The 17,608-nt window shown below is 34.6% G+C and overlaps 1 protein-coding gene across 1 annotated transcript; it reads left to right on the top strand.

Moving 5' to 3' along the window:
* The first annotated feature begins 1,271 nt into the window (after nucleotides 1-1,271).
* Nucleotides 1,272-11,191, top strand: LOC101253055 (DNA repair protein RAD51 homolog 2). The gene is made up of 12 exons (XM_004251232.5): nucleotides 1,272-1,458; nucleotides 2,737-2,850; nucleotides 2,937-3,089; nucleotides 3,385-3,488; nucleotides 3,569-3,632; nucleotides 4,304-4,359; nucleotides 5,973-6,053; nucleotides 6,581-6,640; nucleotides 6,757-6,848; nucleotides 8,237-8,356; nucleotides 10,247-10,390; nucleotides 10,742-11,191. Exons 1-12 carry the CDS (start codon nucleotides 1,375-1,377, stop codon nucleotides 10,783-10,785), a joined length of 1,116 nt encoding a protein of 371 aa, XP_004251280.1. The 5' UTR covers nucleotides 1,272-1,374; the 3' UTR covers nucleotides 10,786-11,191.
* Nucleotides 11,192-17,608: the final 6,417 nt, after the last annotated feature.

Below are 17,608 nucleotides of genomic sequence, written 5' to 3'. Positions count from 1 at the left end.
TAACAATTAGTCTTGAGATAAGTTATCCTTACATGAGATGGAATAATAATTTTAAGATAATTTATCCTCGAATTAAGTAAGTAAAATAACAAAATTAACACTCCTTAAACTCTCTTCTTTACCCCACTTTACATTCATGTATATTAATGTAATTTATCATAATATTTATAATAACATTCACAATCTTACTTTTTAGTTATTCTTATAATAATATATTTTTTTATTAAAAATTATATTTTATAAATACAATTTTTATATATGAATATATTATAAGTTGGAATTTATTTGTCTAATTCTTATTTGTCTAATATTTATGCTTATTTGTCTAAATTTTTTGTTTATTTTGATTTTGATAGGTAAAAGAGTTGGGAGAGTAATACTACTAAATTGCGTATTTTTAATTAAAATAGTTTACTAGTTATTTAAAGCTATATTTTATATATTAATTATAATGTAAATAACTTTAATGATAAAATTTTTATTACTTAAATAAATTTAAAATGAAAGTTTTAGTTTTAAATTAAATAAGATGAATGTTTAGTTTTAAACTAACCACAATGCGAAATTGACTTCGAATTACATTTATGTCCTTCAACTTTTAGTATGCACAAATAGATATTTAAACTTGTATAAAGCTGCAAGTAGACACATAAGTTCTACGTGGTACAATATCAATGATTTTTTTATTCTACGTGGGTGTCCTACGTGTATTGTTTCACCTAGGACTCATGTATCTATTTGTTCAACTTTATACAAATTTAAGTGTCTGTTTGTGCACATTCAAAATTGAATAATAAATATAATTTAAAATCAAAATTAAAAAACACATTTACATATTATGTCTTTTATTTTAAAAGATTATCCAAAGACACTCAAACTAAACTACATTTCAATTGATCACCTCATGTCCTAATTTAACTATTTTAGTTAGCATTTTTAATATTAATTTTAATTTCTTTTTTTGTATTTTCATTTTATTTATTAAATAAATTAAATTAATTAATATAAAATATAAGAAAAAGATTTTTTATATATCCCTCAACTTTATCATTTAGAGCTGATATTTATTATGAAAGTGACTTATATATATCTTTACTTGTAAATAAAATGCTCACATATACCCCTGTCATTATAAAATGACTCACATATATCCTTCATTTAATTAAAATTAAAAAATTAATTTTAAATTTATATTTATATTTTTTACTTTTAATTTTTAATTTTTTTTTTTGGACTTCTATTAAAGTACAAAAGTATATTTTAATTTTTTTAGCACCAAATAACAAAGTTTCATAAAAATTTCACTTCGAGGTTGATTGGATGATAGCAATGGCAATAAGTTAGCCTTGGAGAGAAGAGAGAAGGAAGCCATTGATGGCGAACAAGCTCCTCAGCGAAATGGGTCTTCCCAACTCCATAGCCAACATTTTTGTTGCTCGTAACCTTATTACTGCTAAGGTTTCTTTAAACCCCTTTTCACCCATTTATTTATTTTACCTAATGCAAATGTATTGCAAATTTTTTCACTTGTAAGTATCATTTTTCTTTCTGAATTCTTCAAACTCTAACATTTCCATTATATGAGTCTGTTTTACTACTTGGGTTCTTCAAATTTTTGTAAGAAATGTACAGTTCCAGCCCTAATTTTGATCCTACTGTGAAGGGCAATTATGTTTTAAAGATTGATTGATATTTCTAAGTGTAGAAAGTCTATTAAACATGTTGAGGAGAAACTATAACACCCAATGAGTAGTTTTTGCCTTAATTATGTGTACACAAGTGTGTGGCGAAGTGGTCAATGAAGTGGCACGAGCACTATGAGGTGTCACTTCAATCAGTTTAGGTGATTTCTTTTCATTTGTTCTAATATTACGGTTGGGAAGTATCACGTGGAATTAGTTATGGTGCATGTAAGTTGGCCTGGATACATATTTATTAAACACGAAACAAACTAAAAGTTATGTTTCACTTGAAATCACTATGAAAAAAAGATGGAAATTCAACATTTTTTGGATTGTAAAGTTGAGGGGGAATGTAGGGGTTGTTATGGAAATAAGTAGTGAAATATGGAAATGGGAATACTATATTAGATGAAGGTGCAGGGGAATGGTATTCACTATTGGTAGAGGTAATTGAAGTGAAAAACTACTGATGATGTTTGTTGATTTGGTAGCTGAGGTGTTAGAGATGTCAAGTGGAAAACATTTTATGCACTCTTTAAATCTAGGAATTAATAGCTATGAAACAAGAAAATGCTTTCCTAGTATTTTATGCTAAACCAAATGAAATCTTTATGAATCTGTTCAATGCCCTTACAAGCACTGAGAAGTTATCTCAAACATGTGTGGAACTGTCTGTGCAGAGTGAGCAGGTCGCACGATAATATCAGACAAGGGAAAAGTTTATTTACAGTGCACCTTTTCTTTCTTTGTTTTTCCACAAGTTCTTGTTTCTGTATCAATAGACACATGGGCAGGGTGAGGAGAAACATTGATCATCGTGAATGCACGAAATTGATATTCAGATAAATTACTGATTGTTGTTTTCATCTTTCAAGTGTGCATATGTGTCTGTTTTTCCCTTATAATTTAGTACTCCGGTTTAAGTGCAACAATGATCCTACCTGGAACAGAGAATTGAGGGAATCAATTTTATGATCCTGTTTGAACCTTATAACTTCCTGGCACATTGCTTTCAACGCGTCCCCATTAATTTATGTTTGTTTTATTGTCTCAGGACGTATTTTCACTGACAGAATTTGAGTTGATGGAATTGCTAGATGTGGATTTGGCTGTAGTAACATCAGCGATGGCACACATCAGTGAAATTACATGCCCTCCGTACCAAACTGTAGGTGTATAAAGGCAGACTATGTAGTTGTGTTTTTTCAAGAAAAGATGCAAATTCACTTCCCCCTTGCTTTTCTGTGACTTTAGGCACTGTCATTGTTGGAACAGCGTGGTCAAAATGAGAACATGGCTGGCCATCTTCCAACTTCTCTAAAAGGACTCGACAATGCTCTGTGTGGTGGACTTCCTTTTGGTGTTGTGACAGAGCTAGTGGGTCCAGCAGGCATTGGTAAAACCCAGGTATGATTATCTGTTTCTAACTTAAAAGGGAACGTGTTTTCTGGACTTCTTTCATATTTGGTGGCTGTTGGAACTTTGGGTTTCTTGGAGTTTCTTCAGTTCTATTTGTTGTGTTTGCAAGTGTATGTATTGAGACATTTTCATACTTTTTATCAGCAACTAGTTTATCTTCCCATAATAGTGGTGTGTTTCCTTGTCATAAAAAAAATAGTGCTATGTGTTTCCTTGCTTTTAAATTGCCTCTTTTGCCATTGGTATGTTTTCTTCACCGAGCTTATTCTGTTGTTAATTGCAGTTCTGCTTGAAGCTTTCGTTACTAGCTTCTCTTCCTTCGAGTTATGGCGGCTTAGATGGTTCCGTAGTTTATATCGATACAGAATCCAAATTTAGTTCACGGAGGTAACTTTCAGGCTTTTGGTACTAAGGTTGCTATGTTTAGTGGAAATGGTGACCTTTCTGTTTCTGAAGTGTCTTCCCAGGATGATAGAAATAGGATTTCATAGCTTCCCAGAAGTATTTCAGACAGAAGGGATGGCACAGGAGGTATGTAACATATTGTCTACCGTTCTTTTTCATATTTCCTTAAATGCAGAGGGACCGCCTGCTGCACCTATGACTAACTAACTACTCTGGAACAACAACATTGAACAAGAGAGTGAAGTTTCAAAATCAATTTTCAATGAAGTTTATATTACGAGGATTCATCAACCCAACTTGTTTGGGACTGAGATCTTTGTTGTTGTCGTTGTTGTTGGTTCAATGAAGTCTCTGAATCTCGTCAGAGCTGTTTTATATTATTAGCAAGTCTATGATTAATCACTTGCAAATGGATTACCTTTCCCAACTAACTTTATTCTCCCCTTTGAGTAACTTCATTCTGAAAGTGAGCTATGAAATGGTCATGGTAGGATGCAAGTTCTAGCTCCTTTATCTTCTTCAATTGGTTCACCAATATCATGCCCATTTCTAAGTTGACTTTTTTCCTTGTGGCTTGAAGATTTCTATCAATACCTTTCTTCCATGTTCAAGTATATATGGATGTCTTCACTCACTGTGTCGCTAAAATAAAATGACGAGTACAAATTAACTGTCAGAGCAATTAGTATAGTAAAACCCTTGGCTTATCTTGATGCTAATGCATGCACCCTTTAGTGTTTTCTCTTTAATGCTTTGGATTGAAGAGCTTAGTGAGGATGTTCCCCTTGATGTTGCAGATGGCTGGAAGGATCCTGGTTCTAAGGCCAACATCACTTTCTGAATTTACTGATAGGTCTGTTGCAGCTTTACCTGTGAACTGTTATTCTGAGTTTGGTGCAATACTGAATACATGAATATTTAGATTATGGAGTATAATGTTGGAGGGAGTATGGGTTAATTGATGGAATTTGAATATGTTTTTGTTCGTATTCTTCTACTTTGAAGAATGGCCTTTGCATTTCAATCACTTCAATTGACGATAAAGATGAAAGGTTCAAAGGAGTCACATAGGTTAATACTATTGATTAAATGGTTGGAAGAAATCATCTTTGTTGGAATATAATTTGTTTGGTGAATTATTTTCATGACCATGTATACCTTACTGCCCAAACTAAAAATCCATATTCTCATAAACTTATCTTCTAGGTTAGCAACTAAAAATCCACAAAAAATAGCAAAGAAAGAAGCTGCTGCTGGATGTCATCACTGGAGAACGAACATCCATAGTTTTGTTAAGACAGGAAATGCACAACTCAACTCTTACCCTGTGGCCTGTGTAATCGCACAAGTAGGGTAATGCATAACTTTTACGATTAAATAAAAATGAAAAATAAGAAATCAATTGATGAGATGAGTTGATATTAGTTTTTCAATTTTTTTTTTCTGAAATAGGAGGAAATAAAAATAAAATAAGATGCATTTTTTTCTGAAATAGAAGGATGAATATGTTTGATCAAAGATAGAAGCGCTGACAGTCCATTTTATGCTTTTAACAATATCTTCTCTTATGAGCCTTATTATGTGTCAGATATGTTGGCTATTCAGTACTCTGTATGGCATTCCGTATTAACAGTTACACAAACTCAGTATTATCGAATACTGCGGGGAGAGAGTATTGTCAATAAATAGATAGTTCACCGACTTTATAAAGCAATGAATAATGTAAGATCTCTTGCTTATGATGTGAGGGAGTCAATCCAAGATAATGTTGGAATCAAAAGGTAAATCCAATGGAAGTCAGATACAATGTTGTTTTAAAACCTGTGTATCTCCAATTCTACTAAACCAACCAAACACCCGACAGCCAATGTATATTAAGTTCATAAGGCACATATTTCATTTAGTTCCTGTATTATAATCTCTTTTTTCCCTCAAGTTCATAATGCATATATTTCATTTAGTTCCTGTATTATAATCTCTATTCCCTCTTATTTGATCTTACTGTTCTTCAAAACAGCTCCTTCTTCAATAAAGTGATAATTCTTTTATGCGTAGAGAAAATTCCGGTATAGAAAAAGTAGAAAGCAAATGCAAAAGTATGGTTCTTTATAATGACACTTAATGCAGTATATTGACTGGAACATGGGCACACCATATGTTAACAAGAAACGAAAGACCCAAATAAGACCTCTCATTTTCTGCTCCTTCAAAAGCTCTCCTATTCCTTCCCTCCTAGTACCCACATAAGAGCCAAAATATCCATATTCTACCCTCTATGCGTTCTTTTCCTTCTTCTGAAAGCCCAGCTCAACATCACATCCTTAATTGTGGCCGGCATTGACTGCTCTCCGTAACAGCCTCTTATTTCCTTCCAATCAAATTTATCTTTCATTTGACACTTCCCCAAGTTGTGTAAGTAATGGATATTTTTAGTTTTATGAATTATTGTCTATGTGTTTCTGTCAGTTTGCAGAAAATCAAAGTTTCACTATTTCAGCACGGTGTGAAATTGCTGATCATTGACAGCATGGCTGCTCTTCTTTCAGGGTAATCCTTTTTTCACTTTTCCTCTGTAATTGTTCAACTTCAACTTGTATTTCCTTTTGAAATCTGCTGGAGTTGTAAGATATTCGCCTAGTATCCACTAAAAAAAATGTGAATATCTTGATAGTCCAGAAAATATTTGAGCTTATCCATGCTGATTTTAGCTGTCTGAGTACTTAACAATTTTTTGCTCTTAATTTATATACAAGAATAATGTGTTAGTGGTATCAGATTCTATGCAAATTTATATAACCATTCTCAATGTGAAATTTTAGGTCCGCCTCAGTACATTACTGTGTCTGGAATTCATGGTAGCCTGCTTTGGGGGTTATATTTTATAAAATCTGTGATCATGCGAAAGCATATCTTTGGCACATAATGCTCAGAACCCTCTCTTTGCCGTTGGTGTGATTTCATTGTCATGTGCAAAAATTGGATAATAATTTTTTGAAAACTCAGTATCTTTATACTGCTCTCCACATTGTCTTTTTTCACCATAGTGATACTCGTGAACTTTTCACTCTTTCCAGTGAAGGTGCACAAGGACCTCAGAGACAACACTCATTGGGTTGGCATATATCATTTATTAAGTAAGAACATTGTCTTTTTGAATGAGTATCTAGGAAGTATCTCTTTTTTCTTCTCCTGTACCAAGCTATTGATCTGTGTTTTGCCTAATCTGATGCTGTTTGTTTGCCATTTTCAGATCAGTTGCAGAATTTTCACGAATTCCTGTAGTAGTGACCAATCAAGTGAGATCTCAAAGTCGTGATGGAACTTCCCATTATTCTTTCCAAGGTACTGTGGTAGTATCAGTGTTTGCTAATATTAATAATGACGGAAGGATTTTTTTCTTTTCTAAAACAAATAAATATATTTTGAACGATGGAAAGGATCATTGCTATCATAGTACTTGGTTCCATTTCACTGGATCATTGCTATCATAATACTTGGTTCCATTTCACTAAAGCATGTTTGCTTGCAGATTCCTCCCTGAAATTAATGGGTAATTCTTTTAATTTAGATTTGATTAATCTCCAGAATGGATCTAGATTTGCAATAGACTTAAGCTTAAAATTTATATGAAAAACTGGAGTTTAGAGAAACCAGATATTGATAATCCGTCCTTGAGCTTCCACCAATAACTACCTCATAGAACCCGGTAAAAGAAGTAAAGAGAATAAGAGAAAGGGGAGAAGAGTGGTGAACAAAGAAAGGAGATAGTGAAATTCCGGGTTGGTACTTACCAAATTCCACAATGATTCCTCTCTTGTTTATCCGCATTATATGGAATAAACTGAACAATCTGAGCCCTCAATTTGATTTATCCCAGATATTGATCTTCTTCTAGCTCAACAAGTCACCCCTACTAATATCTTCCCGTCTAAAACGAAGTTAACATATTCTTAGCTAAACGGTGCCATCTCATAACTTCCCAGTGGAATTATAATTTTTCTTTAGAAAGTCTACTCCCAGCTCTCTACATTCCTTCTGCCTTTGGAATCATGCTCGACCTCGAGCATGTTGTTTCGCGATAGTCTCCGAAAACTAAGATTTAGTTACCTTCCAATCTTCCACATTGCTTCAGCTGGAGCTAAATATTCCCACTGTACAAGCATCTTTACTTGCTCTCCATTATTTTATTTCACCACGTTTCTTGGTAGTATTGCGATAGGTCGACCAAAATCAGTCCATCTTCTCCGTCCAATCTTTCTTTTCAACAACGAAATATGTAATACAGGGTAACTGAGAATCTTTGGAGAATTATAGTCTATAAGCAACAGGCTCTACCCTTTGTATTCTTCATACGGCCCATAAAACTTTGGACACTGTTAAGAGTGTCTCACCTTGATTGAGAAATGAGTTGTTGTCTCCTTATATAATCTTGGGAAATCATCACCTTATGAGCTAAGCTTATGCTGTTTGAGTATTTTCTTAATATGGTATCAGAGGCAGAACATTTCTATTCATATTCTTGGTTGACCAAATGTTGACGTCCATGTTATGTTGTCTATGGTCCAACTATCAAGCCCTAGGCATGCAGGAGGGCAGTAGATTATGTAATTAGACTAAGTTTTCAGAATTAAAAAGCTTTACAATTAATAGTCTGTGGGACATGGAATACAATTACTTGTTGAAATATGAGGTAGTTTTGTACAAAAGATGATGTAGAATTTCCTCTTCAGAGCAAAGCAGAGGTGAAAGTCCAGAAGCTGCTGCAAAACTTGATTCTCATCTTGTTGCTGCTTTAGGGATCCACTGGGCTCATGCTGTTAGTATTCGTCTTATATTTGAATCAAGATCAGGTTAGATCTTCTTCTCTTCGAATTGGCGATCCTGGATTTTTGTTAAGGAAAATTGTGCTTTTGTAGTGTTGAAACTTGAAATTCACATTTGTGCTCAACTTTTGGTTCTGAAGTGTCACCAATCTGCTTATGTCGTAAGCATAAAAGTAGCTGGAGTAAGAAAATACCGTTATTACATTTTTGTTTTTTGGTCTTCAACTGATACATGCTCTTCTAAATCTTTGGTCTCGAAAAGTACTGTAGAAGTATTATGCAAGGGAGAGGAGTTGATTAGTGTACTATTGGATGGTGGTCAGAATCAGTCTTGTCGACAAACTTTATATCATTGTATTCTCTAGGAAATTGTTACTCCAAGCTTAGGCCAAGAGACAACACCTTATAATTAGACAAAGCCAGCTGATTTACCTGAATTTATTTGTAATACAGATAACAACCCATGGATATGTAATGGCCAATGGGAAGAATCTTCATTATTAGTTAAACTGTACATAATGTGTGACTTGTATCCAGTGTTTTGGACCGCGGAAGGCGGCAATGGCCTGCCTCGCCTCGTGGCGCTCGCCGTTTGCCTTTTTAAATTGAGGCGCCAATTTATACCAAAAATTTAAAATTTTAATTGCATATATAAATATCCAAAATCTTTATAGCAATGAAATATATTAACAAATATTTGATTTCAAAAACTAATAGTAGATACAAAAAGTCTAGAACATGAATGACTCAATAATTTACAAGACAATTGACAAACAATACTAGAACTCTAAAAGTCCATTGAATTCACTATTTATGGACAAATAAATACTATAATAATTAAAATAAAACTAAATTAAGTAGGGAAGAAATAAATATAGAAGGATTAGTTTTTTTTTAAAAAAATATATGCAGTGAGCGCTGTTCGATGTTCAGTAGTGCTTCAGAGTTCAGTAGCAACAAGCCTCCAACATAAAAAGAAAAACAGAGCACTCAGCCACTTACTACAACTGAAAAACGGAGTAGAGAAGAAGAAGAGAAGAAGAGAAGAAGAGAAGAAGAGAAGAAGAAAGAAAAAGAAGAACTGCGTACCTGAGCTGAGCAGCAGTCGCGAAAAACTGAGGAGCAACAGTTTCGAAGAACGAAGGTCTCTTCCTCACTCTTGAAGGGGTTGCGACTCGCGAGGAAGAGGAGAAGAGTAGGGATTCACTAAGGTTCGGAAAAATACCAAAAAAGAATAAATGGAAATAGGCGATGCTGCCTCGCCTCGCCTTTCGCCTTTGGCGAGCACCTTTCAAAACACTGTTTGTATCATTACTTCCTACCCGTGGAACTTTTGGAGAAGAAAATGGAAGATTTGGAAGCAAAGATATCTGGCAAAGTTACTATTTACCTTACAATAGGTCCTATCTTGCACTGGATGGGTCAATTTCATCTTTTTAGGTTTTTGCTCTACTCCAAGTAAATATCCGCTAGCTTCATCTGGATTTGTACTTATAGGACAAACGCTTCCATTACCATTTCTTGTTGTATTTTTTTTCAAGTCATCTTATACAAGTAGTTTGTTATGAATTGAGATATCTTTGCTCGACAATTAGGATTCTGGGTAATAGGAAAATCTTTCTTTCTAGGGAATCGTGCTTACTAAGCTCCGTTTGAAGTAATCTCATGCTCATTTGTGTTCTCAATCTTCATATTTCTTAGACTATTCTTGAAGATGGACTTTGGTCCTTAATATTTGGTTTCCCTATTTGAACTGATGATCATTGCGGTGGTTCATAGGTTCTAAGAATGATACATTTGGAGTGTCTAAATAGAGCTTATAGTGTTTTTTCCCTGACTTTAGCCTTCTGATTCTTGAGTAGAGTAGATTAACATAGATGAATGAAGGAGTTGCTGATGCTCTCTTCCGTCTTTCAGGTCAAAGGTTCATAAAATTAGCAAAATCTCCAGTGTCTCCGCCTCTTGCATTCCCTTTCAACATAACTTCTTCTGGGATTTCATTGCTCAATGATGATGGAGTGGAAATGCCAGGGCCAGAGATACATTCAATAAGTTGTCAAGGTATGATTTAGTATTACTGCCTCTTTCATTTGTGGGAGGTGGGAGTTTCTGAGGTAGTGACATTATTTCAATTTGGTGGAGCGTTTCAATTACGCATCTGTAGTACAAAAAAGAAGACAACAATCTCAAAAGGCGAAAGGTAGAAACAAATGATTGCTCAGAAAAAAAGTTCAAGCACCGTATGCAATTCAATTTTAGTTCACATGGAAAAGAAACTTTAAGAATGCCGTCTTGATGACAATTAGCAAGAGCCCTATGTTTAGCGCACTGTTCCAAAAACGTCATTTGGTTATATGTTGCTTGCTGGTTTTTATTACTGATAATACTCACCAATCTCTCTACATAATGCAGGTCACAATGATGTTATTAATTTCGGAAGTGAAATGATGCATTGAGGTCCAGAAGCAAAGATACATTATCTAATGTGTAGCCCTATACGCGTGCTGGTAAATTCTTCTTCTTACTAGCACTCACACATTCTCTTTTTCTCCGACTCTTCAAGCTGAACTTCATCGTTCAATCTGAAACCCCTCAGTCATATCTATTTTAGGTGTAAATTCTAAGATTAGATGATGTAAATATGATTGATTTATAAATGAATCTACTCTGATGGATTAGTTACCTTATGACATCCTTTTAAGTCCTTGCTTGGAAGATTGATGCCTATTGCATTGTGTAAACTCACATCCTTTTAGGTCCTTGCTTGGAAGATTGATGCTTATTGCATTGTGTCGTATTGTCAAGTTTATTACTATATTATGATTAAAAAATATAATTTATGGAATGATTTATCTAGTGTAATTGTGTTGTATTGGTTTGATGAGAAATGCAAACCTGTTTGTCCACTTTCTTCACCCCTCTATTAAAATGATCAATTCAAGGACAAAGATGTCGCAGCATCGCACACTCGATCAAAGAGCTTTACAAGTGGCTTTTGAGCGCAATTAATCAAAGCTGAAGATGGATCAAACCTAAATAGGCCTAGGGTAGGGTAATTTTTTTTTTGAAGTAGCTCAACAATGTTCACGGTGAGGGTTCTCGTAAACTTTTTTTTCAAAAAAATCGATTGAAATCTATATCACCAAAATATTCCGTCACGTCTCGAGCTGACACCCTGGACATGGTCGACACTGAAATACCGAAGTTGATCCCCAGGTGAACTCTTGGTCTGTTAGCGAAAAACAAACTCAAGCAAATTTGAGCTTTAACAAAATCTAACTTCAGAAATCTCCAAGCTTCTCAAAATTCAAACTATCTCAAAATAGTATACTCGAATGGCCTGAAAAATACTTTGAAAACAATGATAGTTTGACAAAATAGTTCTGAGGAAATATTAATTTTTTTTTAACAATAGCTATCTCTGAAGTGATTATAGTTCAATATGGATGTTGAATAAAACCCATGACACATCAAAACTATGAAACTGAAGGAAAAAAATGGAGTCCTCCAGAATGAATGGAGGACTCACCAAAAAAAACTTTCTGAAAAAAATTTCATGAGGATCTCAGTAATGATTTGGAGAAAAATTATGTATAGTTTCACTATTTTAAGCAATATTTTTGCATCTAGGGGCCAACTTTTAGAAATTACAGGACCTTCTTATTCTTTCGCGTGTTAAGCTCGTGGATTTGGCGCTTTGGGGTGTACCTGGAAGGTTTTTTTTTTTTAAAAAAAAAGCTTTATAGGACCTCGTAATGAGTTGGTGGAGCATCATTTTAAGGCAAATTTTTACATTTAGGGGCCAACTTACTAATGGCATGTGTTGGTCGCAAAGGATAAACATAAACATTTTTCAAGTTCAATCGAACCCTAATGCAGGAGAGATTGAATTTATCGTTTTTCATGTGCTATAGTCCATGAATTTTTGGTGATACGTGATCTTCACTTATTTTTGATCGAAAGTTTTGATCGATGTCCGTTACGAATTTATTAAACACGTAAGTTGGTCTCGAGGGGCAAATTGACGTATTTTCAAATTCAAATGAGTCCCAAAGCGCTTAAGACTGAATTTGTCGTTTTTTGCGTACTATAGTCCATGAATTTTTGATGATACGTGATTCCAACTTATTTTTTTGCTGAAATTTTTCATTGACATTCCTTACCACCATATTAACGGTGTGATTTGGTTCTGAGGGAAAATCAGACGCGCTTTTAATTTCTAACGAGCCCCAAGAGCTTAAGATCGATATTTACCATTTTTGGTGTGCTATAGTCCATGAATTTTTGGTGATACGTGATCCTTACTTCCGACTTGTTTTGGGCCGAAATTTTTCATGGACGTACATAACGACCTTTTTGATGGCGTGAGTTGGTCCCGATGGTAAAAAACACTTTAATTTAAACGTGCCCCAATGCGGGAAAGATTGAATTTATCATTTTTCATGTGTTATAGCCAATGAATTTTTGGTGATAAATGATTCCAACTTGTTTTTGACAGAATTTTTTCATAGACGTCCGTTACGACCTTATTAAAGGTGTGAATTTGTCCCCAAGGGCAAACACACACATTCTAAAGTTCAAACGAGACCGAAAGCTCTTAAGACTAAAATTTATCATTTTTCGTGTTCTATAGTCCATGAATTTTGGTGATACATGATTTCGATACGGAGGGTCCTTATAAGATTTTTTGAATAAATTCTTTTGGGTGCTCCGGGTGCCAAATTGATGGGTTAATACACACGAAAATGGAGGAATTTTCGCGATTCGTAAAAAATGCATGCAGATGCAGAAATGGGTGTGTAACAAATGATTTGAGTATTTGTGATGGTTCCTCTACTCAATACGAAGGTTTTCGCAGGTTTGTTTAGAGAAAAATGTTGGTGCTTCGGGTGCCAAATACATGGGCTAATATAAACGAAAAATGAGGAATATGCGAGATTCCTAAAAATGGTCCTGAAGATGTGGAAGTGGGTGTAGAAATCTTGGTGTGAGTATAGGTGATGGTACCCAAAATCAATACGAATGTCTTCATAAAGTTTTTTCGAGAAAAAACTTTAGAATACTCTGATTGCCAGACCCATGGGCTAATACACATAAAAAATAGAGCAATTTGAGCTATTTCTGAACAAGGACATGTAGATGCAGAAATAGGCGTGAACAAAATGGTGCACGTATACGTGATGTTTCCACAACTTATTAACAAATGACTTGTAGATGGGTAAATGGTGTAAGTATACGTGATGGTTCCGCAACTCAATATGGAGTTCCTTAGATTTTTTAAAGAAAAAAATTGGGTGCGCCGGACACCAAATCAATGAGATAATACACATGAAAATAGAGTAATTTGCAAATTTCTAAAAATAGGTTTGTAGATTGGAAATAGGGTGAGAAAAATGGTGTGAGTATACGTGATGATTGCTAAATCAATACGGAGGTCGTCATAAAGTTTTTTGGAAAAAGAATTTGGGCGCTCCGGACATCAATTTGATGGGCTAATACACATGAAAAATAGAGCACTTTGCGAGATTCCTAAAAAAGGGTCTGTAGATGTGGAAATAGGCATGAGAAAAATGGTTTGGGTATACATGATGGTTTTCAACTCAATACGGAGGTCCTCACAAATTATTTTGAGAAATTTTTTTTGGGTGCTCCAGACACCAGATTCATGAGCTAATATACACGCAAAAATGAAGAAATTTGCGCTATTCAATAAAAAGGGCCTGTAGATGCAAAATTGGACGTGAATTATATGGTGTGAATATACGCAATAGTTTCTCAACTAGATATAGAGGTCCTCATAAAATCATTTGAGAAATTTATTTTGAGTGCTCTAAGCGCCAGATCCATGAGCGAATACACACGAATAATAGAGGAATCTGTGGAATTTCTAAGAATGCACTTGTAAAAGCATATACGTGATGGTTCCCAACTCAATACGGTGGTCCTTATAAAGTTGTTGAGAAAGTTTTTTTTTGTGCTTCGTGCAACAGATCTATGGGCTAATACACATGAAATATAAAGCAATTTATGCGCTTCATATAAAAGAACCTTGTAGATGCAAAAATGGGCGTGAAAAAAATGTTGTACGTATATGCGATGGGTCTCCAACTCTGTTTGGAGGTCCTCAGAAAGGTTTGTGAAAAACAATTAGGGTGCTAATATACACAAAAAAATAGAGAATTTTGCGTGATTCTTAAAAAATGCCATATAGATTCGTCAATGAGTGTGAAAAAATAGTGTGAGTATACGTCATAATTCTCAGACTCAATATGGATGTCCTCATAAAGTTTTTTGAGGAAAAAATTTGGATGCTCCGGGCGCTAGATACGTAGGCTACACACGAAAAATAGAGCAATTTCTAAAAAAAGCCTATAGCTTTGGAATAGCCGTGAAAAAGTGGTGTGAGTACGTGATGGTTCCCCTACTAAATATAGAAGTCCTCAAAAAGCTTTTGAGAAAAAATTATGGTTGCTCCGGACGCCAGATCAATGGGCTAGTACATACAAAAAAAGAGCAATTTCTGTGATTTTTATGAAAGAACCATGTAGATGTGGAAAGGCGTGAAGAACGGTGTGAGTATACTTAGTGGTTTCCCAACTAAATACGGAGGTTTGCATAACGTTTTTTGAGATAAAAATGTTGGGTGCTTCGGGTGCTAGATCAATGGGCTCAAAATAGAGGAATTTGCTCAAATCTTAAAAAAAAAATGGCTTGTAGATACGAAAATAGGTATGGAAAAAATAGTGCGAGTATACGTGATGGTCCCCCAACTCAATACAAAATTTCTCATAACTTTTTTTGCGAAAAAGATTGTGGTACTACGTCCGCCAGATCTATGAGCTAATTCACACAAAATATAAATCAATTTGTGCTATTCCTTAAAAAGGGCCTTGTAGATGCGGAGATGAGTGTGAATAAAATGGTGTGAGAACGCGTGATGGTTCACCAACTCAATACGGAGTTCCACATACAGTTTCCTTAAAATGTTTTTTGAGAAAAAAAATTTAGAATCTTCGGACCATATATCAATGGGCTAATACACATGAAAAATAGAGAAATTTGCATGATACCTAAAAATGGACCTTGTAGATTCGGAAATAAGCTAGAAAAATGGTGTGAGAAGTCTTGATGATTCTCAAACTCAATACAGAGTTCCTCATAAAGTTATTGAGAATCTTTTTGGGAAGTTTCGGGCAACATATCCATGGGCTAATACACACGAAATATAGAGGAATTTATGTGATTACTATAAAAAGGACCTTGTAAATGCGAAATAAGCTTAAAAGAATGGTGCTAGTATACGCGATGAGTCTCCAAATCCATACAAAGGTCCTCATAAAGGTTTTTGAAAAAAAATTTAAGTTTTCTAATATACATAAAAAATAGAGGAATTTACGTGTTTCATAAAAAAGGATATAGATGCAAAAATAGGTGCAAAAAAATGGTGAAAGCATACGTGATTGTTCTCCAACACAATACAAATGTTCTCATAAAGTTCTTATAGAAAAAAATTTGGGTGCTCTGGGAGAAAGATTCATGGTCTAATAAAAACACGAAAAATAGAGTAATTTGCGCGATTTCTAAACAAAGGCTTATCGATGCAGAAATGGGTGAGAAAAAATAGTACGAGTATTTGTGTGGTTCTCAAACTCAATACGGATATTCTCATAAAGTTTTTTGTGAAAAAAATCTTGGGTGCTCTGGGCACCAGATACGTGGGCTAATATACATGAAAAATAGAGCAATTTGCGCGATTCTTAAAAATATCTTGTTAACACGAAAATGGCAGAGAAAAATCTAGTGCGACTATACGTTATGGTTCCCCAACTCAATACAAAGTTTCTCATAAATTATTTGGGAAAAAGATTTTGGTATACGTCCGCCAGATCTATGGGTTAATACACACAAATCTAAAGCAATTTGTGCTATTCCTCAAAAAGGGCCTTGTAGATGCGGAGATTGGCATGAATAAAATGGTGTGAGAATGCGTGATGGTTCCCTGACTCAATACGGAGTTCCTCATAAAGTTGTTTTGAAAAAAAATTGTTTGCTCTGGCGCCAAATCCATGGGATAATACAAATGAAAATAGAGCAATTTACGCGATTTCTAAAAAAGAGTCTGTAGATGCAAAAATAAATGTGAATAATGGTTTAGTATATGTGATGGTTTCCTAACTCAATGCGGAGTTCCTTATGAAGTTCTTTGAAAAATATTTTGGGTGCTTTATACGCCATATACATGAGCTAATCCACACGAAAAGTAGAGTAATTTGCGTGATTTCTAAACAAAGGCTTGTCAATGCGTAAATGAATATATAAAAAAAAATGGTACGAGTATATGTGTGGTTCTCAAACTCAATACTGATGTTTTAATAAAGTTTTTTGTAAAAAAAATCTTGGGTGCTCTGGGCACCAGATACGTGGGCTAATATACATGAAAAATAGAGCAATTTGCCCGATTCTTAAAAAAATCTTGTTAATGCGAAAATGGCAGAGAAAAATCTAGTGCGACTATACAATATGGTTCCCTAACTCAATACAAAGTTTCTCATAAATTATTTTGGAAAAAAGATTTTGGTACTACGTCCCCAGATCTATGTGCTAATACACACAAAATATAAAGCAATTTGTGTTATTCATTAAAAGGGGCCTTGTAGATGCGGAAATGGGTGTGAATAAAAAGGTGTGAGAATGTGTGATGGTTCTCCAACTCAATACGGAGTTCCTCATAATGATTTTTTGAAAAAAAAAATTGTATGGTCTGGGCGCCAGATCCATGTGCTAATACAAATGAAAATTGAGCAATTTGCGCGATTCCTAAAAGAAGGCCTGTGGATGTGAATATGGGCGCGAATTAAATTTTGTGAATATATGTGATGGTTTCCTAGCTCAATGCGGAGTTGCTTGTGAATTTCTTTGAAAAATATTTTGGATGCTCTAGACGCCAGATTAATGAGCTAATACACATGAAATATATAGAAATTTGCGGGATTTCTAAGAACGGACTTGTAAGCGAAAATGGGCGTAAGAAAAATAGTATGAGTATACGTGATGGTTCCCCGACTCAATATGTAGGACCTTATAAAATTTTTGAGAAAAAAAAGGTGTTTCGCGCGCAAGATCTATGGGCTAATACACATGAAAAATAGAGAAATTTGCATGATTTCTAAAACAGGACCTTGTAGATGCGGAAATAGATGTGAAAAATGGTGTGAGAAGACTTGATGATTCCCCAACTCAATACAGAGCTCCTCATAATGTTTTTTGAGATTTTTTTTG

This window comes from Solanum lycopersicum, chromosome 11 (assembly GCF_036512215.1).
Source record: "Solanum lycopersicum chromosome 11, SLM_r2.1".
NCBI classification, from domain to species: domain Eukaryota; kingdom Viridiplantae; phylum Streptophyta; class Magnoliopsida; order Solanales; family Solanaceae; genus Solanum; species Solanum lycopersicum.
The sequence above is the reverse complement of the archived record's forward strand: the minus strand, read 5'-3'. Positions and strand labels throughout refer to the sequence as shown.